We start from the raw sequence: 26,097 nt of genomic DNA, 5'->3' as shown, positions 1-26,097 counted from the left end.
TATACATCTTGGGCTTCATCCATGGGGTTTGAAAGGCTCTGAGCAGACCATGTCTAGAAACATGTATTTGCTTATACTTAACCTAAAATCCACTAAGCTGAAGGTCATTGAAGCGTGCAGGAGATGGGGTCAGTCTTCTGTTGCTAAAGATCTACAGAAACCAAGTCCACCACTATTCCCCAGGTGGTTCAGTCATCACTAAATTTAAATTAATTTGAAAGTAAGAAACCTAGATGAAGGACTCTGCTTCCTACACCCCTAGGAACTCCACACTGTTCTACGATTTCCTTGTGATTGACAGCAGGCTACTGGCACACATTTTAAGACTTATTTAATGCTTTGTTAATACAAAGCAGCCTATTTAATTTTTGGGCTGTATTTGAACAGCCATCTCTCCATATATGTAGTAGCTTAGCACTTAAGAGTGGCATTTTTTCCTTAGGCTAAAACACTGTCAGCTGGACAGTAACACACCAACTTTACAAGTAAGCCAGAATCAGCTTTTAACCAGGGTTTAAAAAGGCCCTGCAAATACAACACACTGGTAATATTTCCATTCACAAACTGAGTAAGAGAAAAGAACCAGATGCTCAGAAATTAAAGCTATTTTGAAATTGTCTAACTAAAAATGTGTTGTTAATTTTCCTTTCCGCGACCACTGTAATTCTGTAACCTAGTCAGAAATAGTCCAAAATAAGTTCACGTTGACCTATAGAAGTGCATGGGACATTTAGGCCAGTTAAAACAAAATAAATAACACATTCCACTTCAATAAGCCTACAGAAGAGCTTCCTCTTAGTATCTAGGACACCCTAAGTTGCTCCAGGCAGACTGTTTGAATCTTCATGTCCAAATGAATAGTTATTAGTTCTTGGGCTCAAAGAACTTGCAAGTGAGGACACGTATTAAGTTGTTTTGCTAATATTTAAATAGTCTGAACCAAAAACCCCTCTAGTTATAGAGCCCTGATGATTTACTTAACTTTCTCATTTCAAAAATGAATCCAGCTGTGAGCATAAGTGAGGCACATGGGTTTTACAAACCAAGAGATATGGTAAGATAGTGCCTATTAAAAACTGATACTAATAATAAAACAAATCTCTTGACGAGGCTGAAAAAGAAATTATGCCTGAAGGTTTAGGCAACTATTTAATTCTGGTTTTTAAGCTAATTTTGTAATATAGCAGTAACATGAGTCTCGGCAAGATGTACCATAGAAAACCCCAGCCTGTATGAAATGCAACCATAGTGTGGTTATAAAACAGCAGTACAGCTCCTTACATTCTGCACTGTAATGTTTGGTGTTATAGAAAGACCACGCTCTTATGAAGCCCAGGCAGCCAGTTTCTTCATTTCATCTTCATCCTCTGCTCTTTTCCTGGTTGATGCTGCAGATAAAGAGACAATAACCATAAACTAATGTAACAATCAGAACCATTCTATCTGTCAGCATGAGGACCTGCATAGTGCTTTTCTGTTTGAAGATCTCAGACCAATTCACTGAGTAGCAAGCTGAACACAAGTAATGCAGGAATGAAGCTCATAAGAGATGTGACTATTTTGCCCCATCATTATTTTGTATAGAACCCTAAAGTTCACAATATAGGTCTGATGTCATTCCTACTGAAAGACACAGAAAAAGTATGTAATTTCTAAAGGCTGTCACAGCCAGAAAAGGTCCCCAAGAATACTGTCAGTTCTCTCACCACCATGTAAACAAGAAAAGTGAACTATCCTGGCCAGCTGCACACCCTGCTACGTTTCCAAATAGTGCTGAGAGGTTCTGCACATGCAAGTCTCTGGATGAACTCACCTCATTTTAATGGGTGGGGTCATTTATTAAATGGAAAAAGACATTCCTGAACTTGCTTTGCTCAGGTGACATCAGTTAACTGCTGTGGTCACTACAACAACAATTCCCAGCTCTGTGTCAGGTCCTACACACACTCTGTACCCAAATCTCCTATCCCACATCATCTGCATTCACTACACCAAACTGTCTTCATTGCTGACCTGCAAACTAGATGCCCAAGAGCCAAGGTTCAGCCTCAGGCTGCCTCCTCCATTTGTGGGCTGTGCACATCAGGACTGGCATCTCTCCACCCACCAGTGAACACTGTTGGTGGGTCCAACACCCTCCTGTGCACCTTAGAGCAGCCAGCTGGCTCCCACCTGAGGCAGCCATGGGGCCAGGAGCCGCTGTCTCGAGGGAACTGCAACCACCACCTTCAGGGACTGGGGCTGGGAGAAGCACCTGGGGGAGCACAGCTTCAGTCCCTCTTCTGCAAGAGTCACAGGTTCACTGTGTGACTGGGGAAGGTCACTACGCCTTGCTTCACTGCAGTTTCCTCATCTTCAAAATCAACATGCATGTCCAATTAGAAGCATTATAAATCCATCAACTGCTCTGACTTTGCTGTTGCTGTGTAACAGTAAGCATGAAACATAAACCAGTTTTTCACAGCCTTGAACTATATAATTGTAACCAGCTCATCTTGCCTAAAGCAGCCATACAGATGGATGTAGAAAATTAAAACAGTGAGAAGCACATGGAGATGGTCTGGGTTTAATAAAAATGTCAACTGGCACAGCTGGATCTGGATGACAATGTATGAACAAATCATAAATGGCCAGACTGAATGTTCACTGTTTTTCTAAAACCCTTTTTTTTTACTAGCTGTTCTGCAGCTGAATTCAGTAGATGAGGCCACAGTCTCAGCTTGAACATTTAAACTGCTTCTCAGGATCTAAGTGTCATCTGCCAAAACACATATCATAGTATCTGAGTTGAGCTGGTCTGGGTAACCTTTTCTGTAGCAGAAACCATATGCCACCTGTGTCACATGTGTGCTGTCCTTACCATCAAGTATTTATATTCTTTTACTAATGTCAGTACACAGCAAGTCTTTCAACTGACAGTGAAAAGTGTAGTAAAAGTTGACTGCCTCTGGCTGAATTCAAAATGAACACAGAGGAACTACAGAAAAATAAAACTACAGCTTAATACCAGGAATAAGCCTGTTCAGTACAAAGAAAGCAAATGAATTAACATATGCCTTTAAAAATGTACTTCCTGATGCCTCCTTCATTTCTAATTAAAATTCCAGTGGAAAATATCAAACCAATACCCTGCAAAGCTGGATCTTTATGACATAAACATTTGGAATCTAGGTCAGATTCTAAATGAAAGAGACTAAGGATTTAATTGCCAAAAAGAAGCAAAGAAAAAAGGTACATTCCTCAATGATCTTACTACACTTCAGCAGGAGATGCATCAGTATATTTGCAAGGTCAAGTTCCCCAAGTTTGTCACCCCAAATCTACAGAGAATTTGGTCCTAAATGCTTTCATAGAGCAAAATGGAATCCCACTCTGCTTTTTCTGTTAAGCAGATACAAAAATAGGAAAAGGAATTTATAACATTTGAAAAGTTATAACAGAGTTAAATACATATCTGAAAACCTCTCTTCCTCTCCCCTTTCTCCCAGCATGGCTTAATCATGAGAAATGTAAAATGGCAAGCAGGCACTTTACCAGGGCGAGAAGGCAGCGATGTGGACGGAACACTTGGCAACCTGACATCTCTCATTCCCTTGTTCAGTTCTTCTTGCTCCAGTTCTTCTAATTCTGCCATCAACTCATCCTAAATTCAAGGAAAACATTACTTACAAATTCTGACAGTGATTACACATAAGGGCACATTAAACCACCATGAAGCAAAGTACTACTGAAAAAACAGTTTACACCTGAAAGAACATATCAAGAAACAGTATATTAAATGTGCAGTTTTTACGAAGTATGGGCAATTAAGTAAACCTTAATTGAACACTGAAAACAGGACAATGAAAGTTAGAAACAGGACAAGGAATAAGCTTAAATACAAAACTAACAGCAGTACAGTACATGCTAAAAAGTCAAATACGGGAGTAAAAAGCCTCTCTGTTCTCCTCAGGTTTGTTCCTAATCTACAGCCTGTACTCTTCAGTGGATTCTAATTTTAATGTGCCATTTCTCCTATTTTAAAAGGCAAACATCTTCCACTGGTTATAAGGCAGATTGTCATTAAACATTATGCTTCAGCCCTCTCATGTAAGTCCAGGATTATATGTGATTTCAAAGCAGCACTGGAACCAAAACTGTCCTTCTGGGTCCTGTTATTCACTCTTGAAGCACGCAGCACTTGTGGGCTTTTAGGTGCAGAGGCTGATTTGGACAGTGATCTAATCCACTTGTACAATGCTAAAAATAAAAAGCCTGTATGCTTTTTAAAAAAGCAAGGAACTTATTCCTCAGCTGAAGTTTCCCAAAGAAAGGAAGCTAAATGCTACATATATATGGAGAAACAGACCTTTGCCACGTTGATACAATGGTTTAAAAGAAGCAATGGGCAAAAACAACAGGGGGGGGGGGTAAGTGTCAAAAAAGTAGTAAAGAGCTATTAGATACTGAAATGGACTTTGCCTACACATTTATACATTGTTTATCACCAATGTAGAAGTTAAAATGATAGTTGCATAGCCACCACAGGACTTTACACCTGCATTTACTTTCTCGTGGTTTTATAATTTAAGGCAAACATACACTGTGCCAACCCAGGGAGAAGGAACTCTTATGATTCTGTGCCTGCCTGGAGCAGGAGAAATCACATGCTTCCATGGTCTCCTTACAGCCACGGCACATATGCAAAGAGAAAATACATCCAAATGCATGGAAAAAACATCCTTAAAAAAATGAAATTAAATATTACCCTTCAACACTAACCAGCTTATATCCCAGCAATTAAGTCATTGATTCTAGCACTCTTAAGGTGCAGTAGCCTGCAAACCAGGTTTCCTTGTTACTGCCAAGTGCTCTAAGTATTACACTCCTACCAAAAGCTGGTACAAGGATGCTCCAAGTGACAGGGGCTTATTTCCCAAACAGGAACAATGCACATCAGCTTCAACTGGATCCCTTAGGAACTTCCAGGTCAATCTCCAACATGCTTACTAAGCCTAGACTCCAAAAAGTTAAGCACTGTTGAAAAGTAAGACACTGTATAGATGTTTGGGGTGGGAGGATGCTTTTCAATTGTTTGAAGCTCAGGCCAAATCCCATTCCTTGTGCCAGTAATGCCTAAATGTTTCTTGGAAAGTCTATTTACATTCAAAGGGGAAATACAGGAAAACAGGTAATGGGAACAAAATACAAAGAATCATTATTATTTTCAACAAATTACAGCTGTTGAATGAAACTTCCTCTTCCAGTCAAGCAAGTATGTGCAATATAACCTTCATATTTTCCTTTGCTGTCCATTTGGGAACATAGGAACAAATTAGTTGGGAATACAGTGAATGGTTTGAGTATTCAGGACATTCTTCAAACCATTCTTAGTGCTTGGCCATTTTTAAACAAAATTGAAAAACAAAACAAAAGTGGTTGTGATATTGAGCTTGACACCCATCTCTGCAGATTACAAGAATTTTGAGCAACCTTGGCCCTTGAGTCCTCAACTATGGTTGGATCAGAAATAAATTATATCCTGTTTAGATGTACAAAATCAAATCTGGGAGCACTGGATGAAAGCTACTGCAAAAAATTTTGAGAAGGTCCTAAATGCCTTGTGGGGGTTTCAGAAAAAAACGTTTTAGAATGAACCCTTATTGCCTCCAACAGGTATTACTTCTACCTATCAGAGCTACTTCTGTAGTCTGGGCAATAGGGAAAGGATCTGCATCTCCAGTCACCAAAAATGACCTTAAAAAAATGGATCAAATATTCAGAATTATGAACAGCAGCCTGTCCATGACATAGGGACATGCACTCAAGTCAAATGGATGTCTATTTGGAGCAACAGAAAATTATATGTTTCAGTGTCCACTTGGAGTAGTACAAATTACATGTTTTAGTGACCTTCTTCTGGAGCTCAAATGAGAACAATAACTACAGGAATGCAGTTAAAAGGCTTTTCTTAAAATTTATACCAAAATAAAATTTTTTTTTCTATTTTTACATTTACAGATTTTTATTTAGTACATTATATGTCTTATATATAATGATTTTATTTAACTTTTATATTTAAAATAAATTATATATAATTTATTTTATATATAATTATTTTATTTAACTTTTATATTTATAATAAAATTATACAATTGTCCTAGATAGGGTAAGCTAGAACCAAGGAATTTCACATCCATACTTCTTGAGAAACAAAGCACTGCACAGTAGAATAATTATGAACTTAAAACTCACAGGCCTGAAGTACTAACCTCATCAAACTCATCACCAAAGGTGCCTCGGTTTGAGATAGCATCTGAAATTTCCTGGGCAACATCTTGCTGTTCAGTGATATCTTGCATCAAATCATCAATTTTGTTCAAATCCCTGGCAAGGTAACATGGAACCATTTTTTAAAAGATGTATCATTCAAATCCTACAAAATACACTCACTTGAACAGACCCTGTTTTCTTTTTATGCCCATGACTACAAACAGCGGAATTCACAAGGAATAATTTTCCTCACCCACACCCAGTCCAGCTACTTCCATGCTGGGGTTAAAACAAAAGCCAAACTGCAGCAGAGTGTGTCTCCCTCTCTGTGCTCCTCACACCTCTGCCAGCCAGTCACAGCCCATGGGCAGATCCCCCAGGTCAGCATCTTTACAGGCCTTTTGGTACTTAAAGGGCCTTTATAAGAAAGATGGGGATAAACATTTACATGGCTTGTTGTGAAGAGCAGAAGGTAACAGCTTTAATCCAAAAGAGGGGCAATTTAGATTTGATTGAAGGAAGAAGCTTTTTACAATGAGGGTGGTGAAGCACCAGCACAGGTTGCCCAGAAATGCTGGATGTCCCATCACTAGAAACATCCAAGGTCAGGTTGGGTGGACCCTGATCTAGTTGAAGATGCTCCTCTTCACTGCAAGCTGTTTGGACAGGATTATCTTTAAATGTCTCTTTGAACCCAAACTATTCTATGATTTTATGGATCTGTTTTGATGTTAAGCTTTCACCAGAAGTAGGGAGAACTTAACAGAATTGTACCCCATTTAAAGGTTTCCCTTTATTGTTAACTTTGTTATTGTTTCAGTTCCTGTTTATTTCTCCCAGAACAATCCTTCTGATTTAACTCTGTTTATTCAGGCAGAAAAACACCCCTTGAAACAATATTGGACATACGGAAAAAAAAAAGAAATTTTTTGGGGGGTGGTGGAGAAAGGGGGTGCATTTAATTAGTACTTTGAGTCCCACAGTCCAGCTTATGGATTCTGAGGAAAAGTGTCCACATAGTTTCTATGACTAGATTTTCTTCTAGACAAACCAAGGGCAGAGGCCACTCTCCACTGCCAAGACAGACTGAAAAAAACAGATCTCACCCGTTAAGTGAACTTCCTTCCAGATTTACTGTTAGGAAAAGATATTTTTCTGCCAAAAATAACACTGTAGCACTAACAGCATTCCTGATATTCAATACCTGAACCAAAAATGAAGTCAAAACTATCTAACTTGATACAACAGTCTGTAGTAATGGAATAATTTGGAAGTGGTTAGTAAGTTCAACTTGGAAGCTACTAGAAAACACTTACATATTTTCATGTACTTTTTTCATAGCTTGTGCAGCATAACCCATATTCTTGAGCACTTCTGTGTTGGTGTGGGAATTTTCCAATGCCTCTCTCTGGAACTCAATGGTCGAAAGTGTCCCATCAATTTGATTCAACTGTTTCTCATACCTCTTTTTTCTCTTCAGTGCTTGTAAGGCAGCTGGAATGGGAAGAGGCAAAGTGCATTGTGTGTTTTCACAGAAAATGCAAGAACAAGTAGTTCAGCACCAAGCTGACCTGCAGAATTTATAATTCTCACCCTCCTACCTTACTATGAGGCAGACAAACTTTGACCACACCAGGTGGGCAGCCTGTTAATCACCAACAGGCTGTTGCATGAACATGCTGGAAAGCCTCTTTTAGATTAACTCCTTTTAGCACCACAAGGAAAAGCAGCTTCTTCCTCCACTGTGGGAGATCTTGAACTCCATCCTGTGCACACGGGCAAAGCAGGGAAGATGGGAAGGAAAAAGAAAAACATCAGAGAGAAGTCAGAAGGGAGGAAGCAGAAGAGAGAATAAAAGAATAAGCTGCAAAATGTAAGTAAAACCTAAAGAAGACAGTGTAAGAAGATCTGCCATGAAAACCACAACTCCACCAATGGCGCTTTGTAAACTTTGTCTCCGCAGCAGTAACTGTGAAGTGCAACAGAGGGTTCAAATGGCCCAGCTAGGCAGAAGGGTTAGATCAGAGGAGGATTTGCATTTCTCCAGCTTTTAGCTCATCTATTTCTTAACAGTCACTTAGGAACGTGATCTTTAAACCTTAGAATTTAAAAACACTAAGAACTTTGTAGACATGGGCACAGTCAAATCCAGCTACAGCTCATTATCTTTCTATATTGTCGAGATTAGTCTTTTATATTCACCAAGTTATGAGCTGTGTACTCTGCCCAGAGTAAATCATTACCAGAATAAATGCACGTGACAAGAGTGAGGAGAAAAGAACTTTCTCTTGGCCTCAGGGTGTGGAACACACACAGTTTTGCCACAAGCATTTCCTGATGACAGTACTTTCCAAACTACCCATGTGCCAGGCTAAAAATCCCACCAACCAAAACAAGAGACTGAGTTAACCCATTGTTTGGCTTTCAATGCTATTAGCACCCCCATTCTTTCCCTTGTCTCCTACATTTAGTTTTTTTAACAGATTCAGAGCCTGCCAGCCCCAGCAGTGCTGCAACCCCCCAAACTCAACCAACAGCAGCAGCTACTGTTCCAATCCTGTATTTTAATCCTGTATTTTATGCTCATGTGTAATAACACTGAACCTTGTCACTGGGGTACACAACTTTTCAAATGAAATTAGGATTCCCCCAAGGAGGGCACAAATATTTATGAATAGTAACAGCACACTAAAAAAGTTAATGCTTTCTTGACAAATGCTTGAATCAATATGATCAATATTGCTCATCACGAGCTGCTCAAGGACAGGCATTCACACAGGCTAAGATGCCTTCCACCACCTGCAGTGAGATGTTTCAGGACAGCAAACCACAATCCCAACAGATTAATCACAGCACTTAAAACCAAGATTTTCCCAGGTTTTGGGGGATGGTTCAAAGATCATGCATATTCTGAAGATGTTGCACAAATACCAAATGATGTAATGCACGTGGCAAATGTAACAATTGTAAAATTCCCACTGGCAATTCTAAAATACTTAATTTTTATTTAATCCCAAACAATGCTTACCTACTTATAATTTCCTTACTTAATTATGCTTAGTGTTGGGAGAGTTAAGACACCAGCCACTTCCTTAGCTTCCACTGGATCATCTGTAACCCTGGACTCTTAGGTTAGGAAGACAGAGGTTCCAGACAAATGTAACAGTCTGAAACTCTGCATAACACCAGAGAGGACTCTGAGGACCAGTGGACACTGAGGAGCACTCAGCTGGAGCAGGCATCTGCCATGGGGCAGTCCTTCTAGTCAGTGCTCCTCAGAAAAGGGACTCTGTAATGGTGCTGTTATTATTGGCTGCTCACAGAGAAAATGGATTTCCTCAGTTATACACAAAGCAGTTTTCAAAATCCTGAAGATCATCTAATTAAACCACACCCAAATCAAGAAAACACAGGAGAAGCTACGCTCTCTGCTATTTCAGCTATTCATAAGCAGCTTTTCCTAATTATTGTGGTGCAAGATATTATCTTCATTCTCTTTGGTTTTACCAGTGACTTACAGAATAAAGCAGTCCATAGGAAATAAATTAATTCTCCTTCCTTATCAACCAAAGCAGTATAAATTCTCATACCACACTCTATGATTTTCGTGATGCATGTTAAATGAATGCCTTTTATTGCAGAGTATTTTGCTCCAGTAGCTCCTATCACTTAATAATGAGAATTTCCTTGTTATTTGAAATCTATTTTTCTATGTTTTACAAAATACCTAGAATTTTTAGTGCTTTTCTACTGCATATTAGAAGCATTTTAAAACTTGTGTGCAAGTTTTACAGAACTGAAATGCTTCTGTTTTATAATGCTACCACATTCTAATTACAAAACTGGAGAATAATGTATCTATTAAAATATAATGAAATTGAGTAAAGAACACAAACTCACTTCACTGAAGGTCTAAGAATGGCACTGAAAAATGGTGTTCCCCATTCCAAAGATCTCAAAGAAGGAAGACAGCCTGGAGAGGATGAGTGTGAGCAGAGGTAGAGTCTGAGGAAGCAAGTGTAATTAACACAAATTCATTCAGGAAGAGGTGGAGGACTTTTCCAGGAAAAAAATAAAACACAAAAGCAGACTCATACACTTTTTCTTTTGTGTTCCAAAAAAACCAATTCAACTCCTGAATTTTTTAATGTCAGCACTTGGCTGGGCTTTAGCACATTTCCTGAACTGAATCCAGTAAGCAGGATACAGCTCATAGATTAGGAACCACTGTTTTTAATATGAGTTTTTATTTTATAGTCAAGGTGTCTGGAACAAAAAGAGACTACGATGTCAGATTAAATTTGCATATTAATGAACTCCTTTTATTAACATACAAAAGGGTGCTCTTCCAGTATTGCTACAATGCTGACACTTTATTAAGGAAGCAGAAATGGCAAGCCGGGCAATAAGTATCCTGGCCACAATGAATATCCAAATTTCAAAAGGAAAAACAGAAATAATGGTATAGGAAGAGTTGTGCACCCTCCTCATGGTTTCATGCCAGATCAGACTGAAAAGCAACAGTGCAGTAATACCACCTTTACCTGTCAAGCACACCACCAACACCCATCAGTACAGAAAGCACCAACAATCCCATCATCTTCTGAAGCAGAAATAAAACAATTGTCTAATAATCCTTATAATTCCCATGAGAAAACTACTGAAGTAGGAAAAGAATAATTCTTCCGAAGATGTAACACCACTGTGAAAATACCAGGTATCACTCTTGGATTCAGTTCACACACCTCCACCTCAGGCCTGCAAGGGATTCATGGACTGCAGCTTCTGATCTCCCTCACTCCAGGGACAACCAAAGGCAATGCTGCTGAGGCCATAAAAATCATAGGACCCTGATTAGGCTCATTATCAGCACTCATAGTCCATAATCCCTTGTGGAGGAAGCCACAAGCAGTTACAACTGAGGAGCTAAATCAAGAATAATACAGAGCTGGACCAGTTATAAGTATTCCAGTTCATGGCAAGACACTTGAAATGTGATCATGAAAGTCAGGAACAATCTCTGTAATTCACAGAGCAGACACACCAAGGGCTTTCCCTTAGGTCCCTGCCAGAACCCTCCTTGCCAGCCTGTCCCACAGCCAGAACCCTCCTTCCCAGGCCTGTCCCACAGCCAGAACCCTCCTTCCCAGCCTGTCCCACAGCCAGAACCCTCCTTCCCAGGCCTGTCCCACAGCCAGAACCCTCCTTCCCAGCCTGTCCCACAGCCAGAACCCTCCTTCCCAGGCCTGTCCCACAGCCAGAACCCTCCTTCCCAGCCTGTCCCACAGCCAGAACCCTCCTTCCCAGCCTGTCCCACAGCCAGAACCCTCCTTCCCAGGCCTGTCCCACAGCCAGAACCCTCCTTCCCAGGCCTGTCCCACAGCCAGAACCCTCCTTCCCAGGCCTGTCCCACAGCCAGCACCCTCCTTCCCGGCCTGTCCCACAGCCTGCCATAGGCGTGGCTGTCCTGTCCCCCACAACACACACCTACCCCACCATTGCTTGGCTTCCACAGCCTCCTGGTCACACCCAGCTCATTCAAAAGGAATGCTACACGGCTACATCAGCCCTGCCCAATCCTAACACACAACATATTTAGCAGCATCTACTTGTGAAACCCTCCCTGTTATTCCCACTTTCTTCATAGGTTTTGTCTTCAGTAGTAACTATGTGGTTCTTTATGGATAAAATTTAATCCTATTCTGGATGGCTTATTTTAACTTAATTATTTTTTAATTTTTTTTTTTTTTATATTTTTAAGGTCTGTGAAACAACGCACATTCATGTGTATGTTATTTTCACAATTACAGGCATGCTCCAGAAAACACACTTCCTTTTAAACAAAGTTTTCAAATATTCAATATCACTTCCTGTTCTTTAAACTTTCTTCTATGTCCTTTAAAATAATGGATAAGAAAAGCCAGTATATAGATGGAGTTGGCAGCTATGCATTGGCTGAAACTGAGAAACCCCCCAAAAAAGCAGAGCAAGAGATTTTAAAAGTTTGTTCCTGGAATGAAGAGACATTAGAATTCAGTGCTAACAGTGAAAAAAAATATTGCTTCTCATGACATAACCTCTTCAGGAGGAATTTCAGCATACAAAAATCCCTGACGTGGTCTAGCTAATCTCAGATATTAATGGGGAGTGCTGGAAATACATCACATCAAAAGTAGAGCTAATTTCAGATTAGGTACAGGAACTGCAGAGATACTTCATAAAGGAAAAGCCAGGAGTATTTCAGTGATGTTTCACATCTATGGCATAGCTAATGCATTACAGCTTTTATATCAAGTTAAGCCTACTGATGTCACATGAAACCCATTCAAGAGTCATATGAAGTCATAAGAAATTGCTGGTGCTTGAATCTGCTCTCTCTTGGTGTTGGTGCAACTGACTCAGACTCGTACACCTAAAAAATCAAGTGAGATCATGCCAATTTGCTAATTTTCTATCCCTAGATACCTCTTGCTCCAGTTGCAGACAGCCCTATTTTAGTTTCCATAGGCTTCTACACAGATGCAACAAAGAAAAAAAAAACTACATTAAAATTACCAGTGATGTCCCTCCAAAACACTCAATTCAACAAGGCAATGTAGATTAAAACCTTTATTCTCTCACTTGTATGTGTGTTTACATAATGTTACAACAAGTGGTGGTTAGCACAGATTTTCTCTGAGCTACACAGTACTGCACACTAGCTAATATAATGTCAATGTAAATCAACAGTAATTAATCTGTAAAGCAATTGGCATATCAAATGAAGATAAATTATTGGGGATTTAAGTTCACTGACTATCCTGCAAAACTTAAGCACTTTGGCACAGCAAGGTTATATTTTAAACAATATATGGTTCATATTGTTTCTCCTCTGACTGTACTTAGGTTACCCCACTTTGGTTTTAGAACCATTTTTGGCATGAATAAAAACTGCACCACTGCCCTTTCAGCCCTACTCTTGCCTCTTTACTGTTCTTCACTGTAGGTCCCCAAGCAAATGACAAAATCAAAGGCACTTATTTCCAACCACAATCAGCTCAACACTACAATGTGTAATATGACTCCATGAACAATTTAATAGATAAAAGACTAGGGCAATGGCATATTGAAACAACAATCTTCAGATATCAAATGCTGCATGCCTGAAGCAAAAGGCCAACACACACCTGAAACCACCATCAACCAGCTGAGTTAAAGATGAAGCAGATCCACCTTTTCCCAACAAATTCTCGTTCCTGTCTGTGCCCACCTCTCTCCTTCCTAGCACTCATGTAGCTACCAGGTCAACTGGATAAGTGGAACTTAAACCATCCTGGGTAAAAAGTATAACCTAGTCAAAGAAAACCACACTATTTTACAATATCTAGCTTTCTGAAACACACCCTTCAGGGAGCTCTGCTAAGGGAACGGAAGGGAGTAGCACAAGGGCAGGAGCAAGGCAGGAAATGCTGCTTCTTTCTGCAAATGTGCCAGCTCATATTTCAGGTTTGGATGAAGTTCCAGAGCAACATGTCTGGATTTAACCAGGAATTGCTACAGTCACAGTAACCAACCTGTTTGCTTGTACCAGCCCCGCAGCTCAGGCTTTTGCACAGTGAATTCAGCCCCAGGAGCCACCTGGTCACTTTGTCCCATAGCAGATTAGCTTCCAGCTGGATCACCTTCCTGAACTAGCTCACTGTGACAGTACAGAGGGGCCAATACCTGGACAAAGGACCAAGAGACACTCCAGCTGAAGCCAGGGGAGTAGAAAGTGACAACTGGGACAATTGTAACAGCTCCCATCCTCTTGAGCAGCTGTCTCAGTTAAGCTCTCAACTGACTTTAGTCCCTCGACTGTGGCCCATCTTGACCCATAATTTTAAATCCATTTTAACTAAAAGTTAGTTAGTTAAACTGCCTCTTGATAATAATTATTAAATGCTAAAGTATTACAAATACATTAGAGGGCTAACCAGGACACCTCTAATACACAGCTCCACATAAGTTCAAAATTACAGGGCATTATTTTTTAAAATACTGATTAACAGAACAAGCAGGCAAAATACCTACTTTCTTGTTACATCACAAATCTTTACTTCAAAATATTCTTCTTCTATTATTAAGCATTTAAATTAAAATACAGCTCAGGCAAACAGGCCTCCATGCGACTTCAGGAAGTAATTAACTTGTTTCTCTGAGGCCTGTATATCCCCAAGACACTGACTACCATCATGTGCTTCCCAGGGGTGACAACATCAGCATACATAGGAGCCAGGCTTTCTGACCCCTTAGCTAACAGTGTCCCAGAGCACTAGTCACTAATGCTCTAAGCTATCATTCTTTTTTTGGTTGCACATATACTTCTTACATTATTTGGACAAATCAGCAATGGGGATAATGTGCATTGATTTGTGAATATGCAGGAGATCCACACATCCTTCACCTCGTTCACCACCTGCCCAGCCAATGCTGAGCCCCCAAACAGCGATTCCCTCCCTGCTGAGCAGCAGCACTTTGCCCTCCGTGTATCCAACCAGTATCGTGCGGTACAGAGCACGAACAGGAGAATCGCACAGGAAGCCACAGACAGTAAATTTGTGAGGAATAACAAATTCCCATCCCGCTATATGAATCCACAGTTCATCAAACACTAATCGATGCCAAACCACCATCCCGCCTGGCGTGTGGTGATACTTGCTCGGAGCCCAGGGCCGAACCGCACTGCACACCTGCGGTGCCGGGTGACCCGGCCCAGCCGAGTGCTCCCCGTACCGAGGGCGTTCCAGCCCCGGGAGGGATTTAACCGCGCGGGGCCCGGCCCGCACTCACCTCGCTTGTTCTTGGTGCCGTGCTGCCGGGCTAGCGCCAGCTCCCGCTCGATCCGCGTCTCCAGGTACTCCTGCTTCTTGCTGAGCATCTCCTCCGTCTCCCGCAGCCGGGCCAGCGCCTCCTGCGGCGAGGGACCCCTGCGGCCCTTGGAGCCAGCCGAGCCGCCCCCCTTGAAGAACTTGGAGATCTTGCTCATGGCGGCGATCCCACCTCGGCACCCGCCGACGGAAAGGTCCGGCCGGGCCGGTGCTCAGGAGCCTCCGTGCGCAGCACACGCCGTGACAGCACTTCCTCGGCCCACGGGCGGCGGCGGCGGCACCGCACCTGGCGGCGGGGCGGGCCCGGGGGCGGCTCCGCGGAGGCCGAGCTGCCGCTGCCCTCAGCCAGCGCCGGGCAGGGCGGCGGGAGGAGCCGGCGAGCTCCGCGGGACAGCCGCAGGGTCCCGGGCCGGACCGGCGCTGCGGAGGCGGCTGAGAGTTTGTGCTTCCCCCCTACTTTTTTCCCGTGTCACAGAATGGCAGAATGCACAGTGGGTCATCTGGTGCAACCTCCCTGCTCACGCAGGGTGATCCTAGAGCACATGGCGCAAGACTGCATCCAGGCGGCTCAGTATCTCCAGGGAAAGAGACTGCACAACATCTCTGGGCAGCCTGTTCGATTGCATGGCCATCCGCACAATAAAACTGTTCTTCCTCGTATTCAGGTGGAATTTCCTGTGCATCAGTTTCTGCCTGTTGCCTCGTCCTATTGCTTGGCACCACGCAGAAGAACCTGCCCCAGCCTCTTGGCACCCTCCCGTAAGATGCTTATAGGCATTGGTTATGTCCCCTCCCAGTCGCTTCTTCTCAAGGCTGAAGAGGCTCAACTCCCTCAGTCTTTCCTTCGAAGGGAGATAATCAAGTCCCTTGGAAAATGTTGTAGCTCTCTGCTGGATCCTCTCCAGGAATTCCAAGTCTCCTGCTGAGGAACCCAGAATTGGAGACGTGCCGCAGGAAGGTGTTTCGGGAGAGCATCACCCTCGGGCACAGGCGTGCACGCGGGTCAGGGCTGGGAACATGACACTGAAGTCTGCAGGAATGTGTTTTTTAACAAAAGTGGTGGGTGCGCCGCTGAGGAAACCTCAGTGGCACCAACAGGTTGCAGAATGCACGAAGTGCTTCGGAAAGCCGGGCTGCCTCCGCTCTGCCTCCGGGAACAAGGCACTGCCCCAAGGGACGTCGCAAATAGCGACACAATAAGACACAAATCATGCCCTTTTCCCCCTGGAACAGCCCGAGGAGCACCAGCCGCGGCTCTGGGCCCACTGAAGGCTGAGGCTTGGGCCGACATGGGCTGCTCAGGTTGCCCTGAGCCCGGTGAAGCCGCCGCTCCTGCCGGCATCCCCGCAGCTCCGAGCTCGCGGGGCGGGCTCAGGCTCAGGCTCAGCCCTGCGGGGCGGGTTCCCACCGGCCCCGGCCCCGCCTCGGCCCCGCCCGGCCCGGGGCGGTCCCGCCGGCCCCTCCGCAGCGCGGCCCCGCCGCCTCTCCGCCCCCTGCGCGCCGCCGCCATGGCGGAGCTGGAGCTGGGGCAGCACTGCGGGGTGCCCGAGTGCCGCCAGCTCGGTAAGGGACAGCGCGGCGGGGCCGGCGGAGACGGGGATGGTGGGCCGGGGACCGTGCGGGGTTGCGAGGGGTGTCCCCCCCGATCGGAGAATGCTCTGTGCTGCTGCAGCCCTGCTCGGTGCAGTGCCAGCGCCTGTCACCTCGGTTGCCTCACCCGATGGTTAACAGCCCGCTTGCCCCTTCCTCACACTTGGTGCCTTCAGTGATCTCGGAGAGTGTGACTGGAAATAAAACCTCTCAAAAAGAAGCAGCAGAACGGCCTGCACAGAAAGCTTTCTGAGGGTCCACTCGGAGATGAGGGGATCGGGATGATCGTGACCTGAGCTGCGTGGTCTGTCAGCATAAAATCCGAAGGATGGAAAAGCAGAGTAGTGGGCTGGACCTGGCATTTGCTGTCATTAATGATGTGGTGGAGTTCAGGAGACAGTGATGTGATTTTATGTGTAAGAATTTATGTGGTAGGCAGGGGATGTGTACAGAGGCTTAGGAAGTGTGTGCAATTTTAATCACCCAAGGACAGTATGTATGATATGATGTGAAGAAGGGGCAGGATCATTATGACTGTCCAGTGGAGGAGATGCTTTCCCTTCCAAAGAGTCAGCATCTCCTCCAGTTGGCAGCCCATAAAAAAAATATAAGTCATCCACTGTCAGTAAATAGTATTCTAAGTGGTCTCACGATAAATTCGGTTTTTAACATAACTAGTAATTTTGATGGCTAGCCATATGTTCCAGTGTCATAGCTTGATATTGAAAAAAAATTTAATTTAAAGCCTAATTCCAACTTCTGGAATGTATATAAATATAATTTACCTGCTCATATGTTTTTCTGTAATATTAATTAGGTGAGTTAACAAAAGCCACTTCTAGCTAAAGTGTAGATGCAGTTGCTAAGTATTCTTATAAATATACCTACCCTATGATGTTGGTAAGCAAAAGTTAATTATGTGAAAATTAAGCTAGAAACTATTAACAAAACAACAATCATGTTGTCTTAACTGAAAACAAATCTCTTTGTTTCAGATTTTCTTCCCTTTGTGTGTGATGGCTGTTCAGGCATCTTTTGGTAAGTTCATAGAATCACAGACCACCTCAAGTTGAAAGGGTCCCACAAGAGTCAACAAATCCAACTCCCTACTCCTCACAGGACTAAAACTAAAGTATAGTACTAAGTGTCATACAGACAATCCTTGAACTCCAGCAGGCTTGGTGCTGTGACCACTTCCTTGGGGAGCCCGTTCCAGTGCCCAACCACCCTCTCTAAGAACCTTTTCCTAATGTTCAACCTGAACTTCCCATGACACAGCTTCTTTCCATTTCCTCATGTTGTACGCTTGGTCACCAGGATTTCCTCATCCCAGGTGAAGAATCCTGTACTTGCTCTCATTAAATTTCATGCAGTTGGTGAGTGCCCGGCTCTCTAGTCTGTCAAGAATCTCTCTGTGTGACTTCTCCACCCTCAAGGGAATTGACAGCTTTTCCTGGTTTAGAATGGTTGGCAACCATAGCATGTATCCAGATCATTTATAAAAATACTAAAGAGCACTGGCACTAAAATTGAGCCCTGGCTAAATCCACTGTTCACCAGATTGAAGGAATTGGCATTAACTGTGACTCTCTGAGCCCAAACCATCAGCCATTTGCTCACCCATAGTACTGCAGACTTCTCTAGCTGTGTGCTGGACTTTTTTGTGCAGAAAAACACTCTGAGAGGCAGTGTCAAAAGCTTTGCTAAAATGCAAAACACATCTGCTGGCTTCCCAGTGTCAACTGAATGGGTGACCTTGTCACAAAAGGAGGTGGCTTATTATGTTTTTTTCTTGAAAAAATTTTGAGGTTTCTTGCAAGGTTGAAATCAGGGTCTGCACTTTGATTTACACTTCAGATTAGCAGAGGGCAGCTGAGAGAAACTCAGAGATTGGGGGCAGATTTCACTTCTAACATATCAGAAGACTTCAAGGGATTTCTGCCATTATGGAAGAAATTTGAAAATCCATTAAAATAGACAAGCTCTTGTTGCTTTGAACTGAACTCTTAAGCATGCTAATGTCTTCATTCTCTTGAAATGGTTTGTTTATCTCCATTCTCTTGAAATGGTTTGTTTATCTTGAAGCATAAGTTCCAAAAGCTTAATGTTTACATTCTGAAAGAATGTAATGAAAGAATATGATCTATCCATTCAAGAAGTGAAATGCATAGGATAGAACAAATTTTGGAGAAGATTCATTACCTAACTGAAGTTTTTCCGTGATGAAACTTGTCAGATTACTCTTTAAACACTTAAATGTTTTCACATGCAATTGTTTTTTCCTGGAACGTTGATAACAATGTGATATTTTCTTCTTTTTCCACAAAGCCTTCAGCACAGGAGCCGGGATGCTCATGGGTGTTCTGAGGTAATCTAATAATATATGACAGCCTTAAATTAAAATTCCATGCAACTTAGCTGTGTGTTTTCAGACTAGATGAATGCATATGGTATATAAATATGAATTATTTAACTCAGAATGTGAAAGGCTTAAAAAATGAATCTACTCTTTTTCTTCCCCTCAGAAGTAAATTGACTTTGAGTAGGATGATGGTTCTTTTTCAACCTCTGAGCTAAACATAACCAGGGCAAAAGTAGGAGAGAATAGCTGGACCAGGTTTGCCCATAAAATGGAGAGCTGGCACAGATCTTTGAGAAAGCTGGGTTGGTAACTTATATCTGTTGCCTGTATCTGTTTATTTACACAAAATATTTTGTACTTACTCCTAGGTGAATATAAGAAACAATTCTCTGAAACCTGATCAGCACAGATCTTACCCATGCTCATACAAGGACTGCAACGGAAAGGAGCTTTTGCCAGTGTTATGTCCTTACTGTGGAAAACATTTTTGTCTCAGGTGAGCGGAACAGAGTGTTTAAACATCAATATTCAATTAATAATGTATGGAAAACACAATAGAAGTTTTACTTTGTTGTTTACAGACATCGTCATCAATCAGACCATGAATGTGAGAAGCTGGACACTCCAAAACCTCGAATGGCTGCCACCCAGCAGCTTGTTCAACATATTATAGGCAAGTACAGAGGCATATATATTCTTTTTCTTATATTTTTTTTCAGGATACTATTTGAGTTTCTGACCTCCTTTGAGGGGTCAGGTTTGACCAAATAAGAAGAAAGAATGGGAGTTCCTTGGTTAAATAGCTCTAAGCTTACATGTCAACATTTAATACTGTTCATCTAAACTGAACCAAAACAACAGTACAAGGAGCATCTAAAGAATAAATAAGGCACAGGTTTCTTTCAGAAGTATTGTCTTGTTGCCATTCTACAAGTACTATACTATAATGAATTGTACCTAGCCATTATTACTTTTGTATTAATCCATGTGCAAATAATGCAATTGTGTTGGATGAGCATGTCAGTCTGCTGGGATCACACCTAAATAATCAAGATGCCCAAAAAAGTCTGATTCTACCATGTAATGTTTTGCAGGTTTTAAACAAGCTCTAGGATGGGCAAGAGAATAAACATCACTGCCCAGCTGGACAGTGGGGTTATGTGTAGAAAGGGGGACCTGAAATGTTGCCATATGAATGCTGTGGTAGCCACAGATGTAGAAGCTCCAGAATTTGTATCGATTTGGCTTTTGCAGCCTGTGTTTACATGGTGATAGTGTTCATCTGCCTTTCAGCGGAAAGGAATTCTGCTAGAACTAAAAATGCTGATACATCACTTTGGGACAATATGAACAGATATATTGCTATTGGCAATACAATGAGACCCAACAGACTAAGGTCTATGGCATATTATGCTCAGGAAACTGTCAGAATGATCACACTAACAGTATAATATTGTTATCAGATTCTAAGAAGAGTGACGAAGTGAAAAGCAAAAAACGTAAAGGAGCAAAGAACAGTGAGACAGCAGCAAAAGTGGCATTAATGAAACTGAAAATGCATGCATGTGGGGACAAGTCCTTGCCTCAGGTCAGTGATGTTTGTTTTCAATAATTGAATTCTCAAAGGAAGTGGAAAGATTACTAAATTGTTTGATCTTCATCGAGTTTCCTCGGTTCCGTGGTTTTGGATTTAATTTTTCAAGACCACAACCCCTTAAATGTACATTTCAGCCTGGAAAGCCTGGAACACAAAAGCAATCTCACTAGTCTTATGTCTGTTATAAGATGTCTGTGTGGAGTTTGGAGCAGGGGAATCAAATTCTATTACTTCATAGCAGAAATGTGTTTGCCTGCCCACGTGGCTGTCACATAGCACTGCAGGGACAAATGGGGTCTTTTGGAGATTCCTGGCAGAAAGATGAGAGCACTAAGTTTATTAAATCATATTTTAGCAGAATTTGATGATCAGCAGAGCATAGAACTTCATTATTAGACTAGAACAGGATTTCTAGAATCACTGTAGCAGAATTTTGTAAGTAGTGCAGCACAGAATTTTGTAGCACATCTTAGCTTGTGGACCCTTTTTGCAGATAATATCAAATATTAATACTTGGCTAGCAATATCAATATTTCAGATCATCTAGCCCTGAAACATGTAATTGCTTGGTTTTCCCACCAAGACTGAATTCATATGTTGGGGCATTACAGTGGACAATGTAGTCTTATCGTAAGAATGTGCCTTAAACATTTGAGTTTGCTAATTTTGAGAGTGTAGGGGAATGAGTATGCCAACTTGGATTGGTACCAAGATGTTTCAGGTGCAGATTCAGCTACTCACCCAGAATTAGCACCTGAAGATTGAGGGTGTTGTATATAAACAAAAACCAATTGTATGTGTAAAAAACCCATGTGAGAAATTATTTTCATAAACTGCATAGGACAATTATCATCCCATTCATGATGGAGGAAGGAGGTACAGATAACCTTCAGTACAATACACTGGGTGCTGTGATCATATTTTTGCAGCTGAGGTTTCTATGAAGGTAAAGTGATGATTCCTTGGGCATACTCCAGGTTTGTTCAGGCCAAAAAATCTGTCCAAGTTTCACTCATTTCCTGAAATGAGAAGAAATTACCCATTCTTGGGAATTATCCAAACTTCTGTGAAGGTAAATGGAAACATCTAGAAACAGTTTTTCATGTGCCCTTTGCTTTGGGAGTTAGTAAAGGGACAGACAGGTATTTTAAACTTCATAAGGGTAGTGGTTAATAAGAATATTGCCACCCTGAAAAAAGGTCTGACACTAGGGGGTTTATTAGACATTTTACTGTTGGAAAGCAGGAAAATGAGTTCTTCCACTGGGCATCTGGTGAGTGTCTACTGGTTATTTTAAACATCAGGCAGCTCTAAGTAGGGCTTTACCTCATTTTCCCGTAAGGAAACTTTGCCCTAGAGCTCATTTTAGTGGACCATTCAATTTCTTGACAGCACCATTACTTTGAGGACAGGTGGAACACCCAGGAACTCCATGATTGTCCTAGGATTCCTGGATTTTTTTTTCTTTTTAATGAATGTCATTGTGAGACTGCACAGTAGAGGGCATGAGAGTGTCAGCAAACTGCTGATTAAATCCTGCCAGAGTGGTAAGACCATCAGCTTTACAACAAACAAAAGCTTTCCCTAAGCCTTCCTTATTTTATCTCCATTAAGGGTGTAACACCACCCCTCGGGTGTTCAAGGGAGAAGTCCAACATAATTAATTTGCCAAGTGAACCAGGGGGCTTATTTCCTCCCACAATCCATTTGGTCCCCAGAAAAGGTGACCTCTGGTGTGAGGCCCTGGCATTGTGTCTTCATCGATTGTTTTAATGTTTGTCTTCTTTTTCATGTTTTTCTAGACAGAAAGAATTTACTTTCAAGTATTTTTACCAAAAGGGAGCAAAGAGAAAAGCAAACCCATGTTCTTTAGCAGTAAGTGGAGTATTGGCAAAGTAGTAGATTTTGCAGCTTCCTTAGCAAGCCTTAAAAATAACAACAACAAATCAACATCCCAGGTAAGTCAGCAATAACAAACATTTTCCAGGTTGTTGCATTTTGGTTTCGGTTTTTCTTCAGCCTTTTGTGCCTCTACCACCCCACTTCTTTCATCTTAGATAGGCAAATCTTGGTGTTAATTTCTGTCCTGTTTGTCTTACAGAAACTGAGATTATGCCATACTGCCTCTGGAGAAGCCTTGCCATTTGAGCACACACTGGAAACATGGCTATCTGATAAAGACTATCCACTGTACAATGGAGGGAATATAATTCTGGAGTATCTTGATAATGATGTTCTATTTATAGAAGATACAGAATCCTACTTTAGTTAGTCAGTAAATTTCCACAAGCAAAAAAAAAAAGCAGTATTTTTTAGAAGCATGGTATTAAAGGAAGTCCAGTTTTCTTTTTAAATCACTGGTATGCCAGAATGTCTTCCATTGTAAAGACACAATTCCCATCAATTTCTCAGTTGTTTGACTGACAGAAGAACTATGTCCTGAAAATAAAATTATAATTAACATTACAGATATTTACATTCTTGAATAAATTATTGCTCTATTGAGCTGTATAATAACAAGAAGTTTTTCTTAAATTTGGTATTTATTTTTGTGTAAGGGGTGGAAACAGTATGTCCTAATAAATAATGAAAACATAAACTTGCAGTATGACAGTTTTCTGAAGGAAAGAAACATAGTATGATAATGCAGCATCTTTTCTACATCTACACAAACAGATGTGATTACATTTGGGAACCAGCACTGTCCATACACCAGGTTCACATTTCTTCTTCTAATAGTTTAATGACATTTAGGAGGAAAGCTTTATGAAGCAAAAGTAAGCCTGTCACTTATTTTACTTCACACAAAACTGTAGTTTTGACATTACTTAGGTATGAATAAGTTGCTTTACTGGATGTTTTGGGGATGTCATGCAAAGGAAGATGGTTTTGGTTTCCATGAAGGAAATGGTTTTCAGTGGCTGGATATTTTGGAAATCTTTGTCTCCTGTCAGTGGAAAGTACAGGAGCATTTTTCTGCTTTCCCCTGCCTGTCTCTCCAGCTGTTATCTTGCTTTCCAGTACAAGAGGAACAGTTCCCTTTTCCCTTGTTTCTAGTTTTCCTCCCTTTCATCTGCAATTGTCTATTCATCTTTCTTTTTATCTTAGGCTGCTGTGGTACAGAATATGCAGTAAAAGCCCAACCAGCACTGTGGAACCAGTGAGCTGGGAAGAGCCCAGCTCTTCCCCACTCTGTTTCTACAAAAGCAAGTGAAAAATACTTTTGTGCAACAGGGTCATTTCCCCTTTTTTTAGCAGAAAATCTTCTGCTAAATCTTCAATAATTTTCTGCTTACACCCTCCTGCCCCTGCAGGCAGACAAAATAACTGAAAGTAGCATTTGCAGGCAAAATAACTGAAATAACAGTTTTTTGTGGATAAAGAGAAGATAGGCTTGGGATGCAGGAAGTAAAATCTTTGGGGAGACCTCAAAGGTTTTACCAGCATGGTTGCTTTCATCAATTGCCAGTAATGGCTAAGGTCTATCAGCCTGTAAATGACAGTACAAACATGGCAAGTCACAGTTGATAGGACTCCAAAAAGTTTTCACTATCATCTTATTCCAGGAATGTGTCTAGGATTGTACACAGAATCTCATTCCAGGTAGTTTTCAGAAACGGAGAAGCAAAACCAAATTAGTCTGACAGATAAATAATTGAGAAGAGATGAAAACTCCACCCTAAACAATGGTCATTGGAACAAAAGCAGAAACTTTTCCAGACCTCCAGGATCTTGCATAGGTTAGAACTGCTCTCATTTTACCTGTTTAGATTCCAACGTATCTTTACTTAGCATTTTGTTTTGTTTCATTTTTTTAAACTCATTGTCTTAGCACATTTTCATACAGAAAGTTCAGCAACTACATTTGAAAAAAAAACCAAAACACTTTGGAGGAGTCAGTTCTCATTTGAAACCACTATTAATTTTACAGGCCTGTGTTTAGAAGGTGCTGAATTGTTTCACTTCTAAGTTAATAAACAAAACTTTAACTTCTAGTAGATGCAAAAAAAAAGTATGTAAAGTTAGGCAAGCAAGAAAAGGATTTTATCAAAAGAAATACCTCCTGATTTTACAACAAACAGTACTTTCAGCCAAACTACAAAAATAGGTGAATATCAAGCATTTTAGTTGTTCTAGCTGTAATTTTAGAGAATTCACATGGTCAGGGATTTACAAACATTTTGTGAGATGCTGTGCTAGCAGCTCCTGGCCTTGTTCCAGGTTCAAACATTGCTGTAAGGTTGGCATGTGTTTGTAATATATGCATGTAATATATGCAACAGTTTGGAAAGAGTTGTATTAACAGCAAGAGTTCAATTCTGCTTGGACATGCGACCTGTTAAATCAGCTGTACTAAACAAAAAATAATATACCACACTAAGACAGCAGGCAGTAATCTCTCATACTTTTATTTTCACAATTTTCTATTTCTCTGTTTGTTTGGGAAAAGTAGGTACCCTGGGGTGTGATCAGTCCGGTTTGCAGACTTTTTTTATCAATACATTACCTCTGTTCATCCAGTTTATCAGGTGACACTTAAAAATACACCTTGCCACTTACTTTTCCTCCTAGTAGCCTCATATATAAAATACAAAATTTCATTTCAGCTGGAATAGAAATTGTAGTTTGGATTAGGAAAATTCTTATACTTGTTAGGAGAGAACTTCAGGCATTCCTGTTTTACTTCTGTTGATTTTAAGGTGAATGCAGAATTTGAAATCTCCTGTAAAGCCCTTGCTGTAATGTTAAGTATACATTAATGATGTCAAAAAAGCCATTTTTCATAGCACTCACACAGTCCTATATAGATTGCACTGAGGCATGTTCAGCTGCTTGCCTCAACAAAAATCAAATCTGAGCCAAAGTGCCTCTTTCAGTGATCTGTGTGCTTTTGGTATAACCTTGTAAAGAATGACTTGCAAAATAATCAGTAAAAACACAACTTATCATCTCTGTAGTTCTTTAATTACTGTGAATACTTTATAAAGCAGGCTGATTCTTGTTTGTGAGATGGGAAGGAGGAAATGTGGAATTGTACAGTGACTTGCCCCACACAACAGATTCAGTGAAAGAGTAGAAACTTGTTCAGTGATGTGGAAAGGACAAAACTAACCCCCTTTGGCCTAGCTGTGCCTTGAGCTGGCACTGGGGCAGTGGAGTAGGACTGCTTCTTTTGGTGTGGTAGACATTTTATGGTTATTTTAAGTGTAAAGCAAATTGCAACCCTTAACCTGTTTAGCCAGATCGCCATTTTACATAGGACAGTCAGTTATATCAGCTGCAATTTGTGAGAACAAAACAAGCCCTCAGTGTTTTGTCTTTACCTGGTAACAGAACATAGGCTCAAAAGACAACAGGGGGAAAAATTACATCCGTATCAGTCAGGCTTGGAAAGTTTTTTCCTCTATATGATTTTAATTAATATTGAAGATGCATCAGTTGCACTG

The 26,097-nt window shown here is 41.3% G+C and overlaps 2 protein-coding genes across 2 annotated transcripts; one reads left to right on the top strand and one right to left on the bottom strand.

The window, feature by feature from the left end:
* Positions 1 to 1,163: 1,163 nt before the first annotated feature.
* CHMP4C (charged multivesicular body protein 4C) lies at positions 1,164 to 15,259 on the bottom strand. Its single transcript, XM_058042270.1, has 5 exons — positions 15,064 to 15,259; positions 7,569 to 7,746; positions 6,252 to 6,366; positions 3,535 to 3,643; positions 1,164 to 1,388 (listed from the first exon to the last, which is right to left on the bottom strand). The coding sequence occupies exons 1-5, from the start codon at positions 15,257 to 15,259 to the stop codon at positions 1,324 to 1,326; spliced, it is 663 nt and encodes a 220-aa protein (XP_057898253.1). The 3' UTR covers positions 1,164 to 1,323.
* A 1,323-nt stretch (positions 15,260 to 16,582) lies between these two features.
* On the top strand, positions 16,583 to 23,118 carry ZFAND1 (zinc finger AN1-type containing 1). Its single transcript, XM_058042259.1, has 8 exons — positions 16,583 to 16,664; positions 17,687 to 17,729; positions 19,020 to 19,059; positions 19,422 to 19,549; positions 19,635 to 19,726; positions 20,517 to 20,641; positions 22,453 to 22,608; positions 22,752 to 23,118. Exons 1-8 carry the CDS (start codon positions 16,610 to 16,612, stop codon positions 22,920 to 22,922), a joined length of 810 nt encoding a protein of 269 aa, XP_057898242.1. The 5' UTR covers positions 16,583 to 16,609; the 3' UTR covers positions 22,923 to 23,118.
* Positions 23,119 to 26,097: the final 2,979 nt, after the last annotated feature.

This window comes from Melospiza georgiana, chromosome 1, assembly GCF_028018845.1.
Source record: "Melospiza georgiana isolate bMelGeo1 chromosome 1, bMelGeo1.pri, whole genome shotgun sequence".
Lineage (NCBI taxonomy): Eukaryota > Metazoa > Chordata > Aves > Passeriformes > Passerellidae > Melospiza > Melospiza georgiana.
Note: the sequence above shows the minus strand (reverse complement) of the source record. Positions and strands in the feature narration are given on the sequence as shown.

Coding starts and splice junctions, on each gene's coding strand:
- CHMP4C (XM_058042270.1), bottom strand. CDS start 15,259: ATGAGCAAGATCTCCAAGTTCTTCAAGGGGGGCGGCTCGGCTGGCTCC. Junction 3,644..6,251: donor TTGGTGATGAGTTTGATGAG/GTTAGTACTTCA, acceptor CCTTGAATTTAG/GATGAGTTGATGGCAGAATT. Junction 1,389..3,534: donor ATCGCTGCCTTCTCGCCCTG/GTAAAGTGCCTG, acceptor CTTTATCTGCAG/CATCAACCAGGAAAAGAGCA.
- ZFAND1 (XM_058042259.1), top strand. CDS start 16,610: ATGGCGGAGCTGGAGCTGGGGCAGCACTGCGGGGTGCCCGAGTGCCGC. Junction 17,730..19,019: donor GGCTGTTCAGGCATCTTTTG/GTAAGTTCATAG, acceptor TTTTCCACAAAG/CCTTCAGCACAGGAGCCGGG. Junction 19,727..20,516: donor GCTTGTTCAACATATTATAG/GCAAGTACAGAG, acceptor TATTGTTATCAG/ATTCTAAGAAGAGTGACGAA.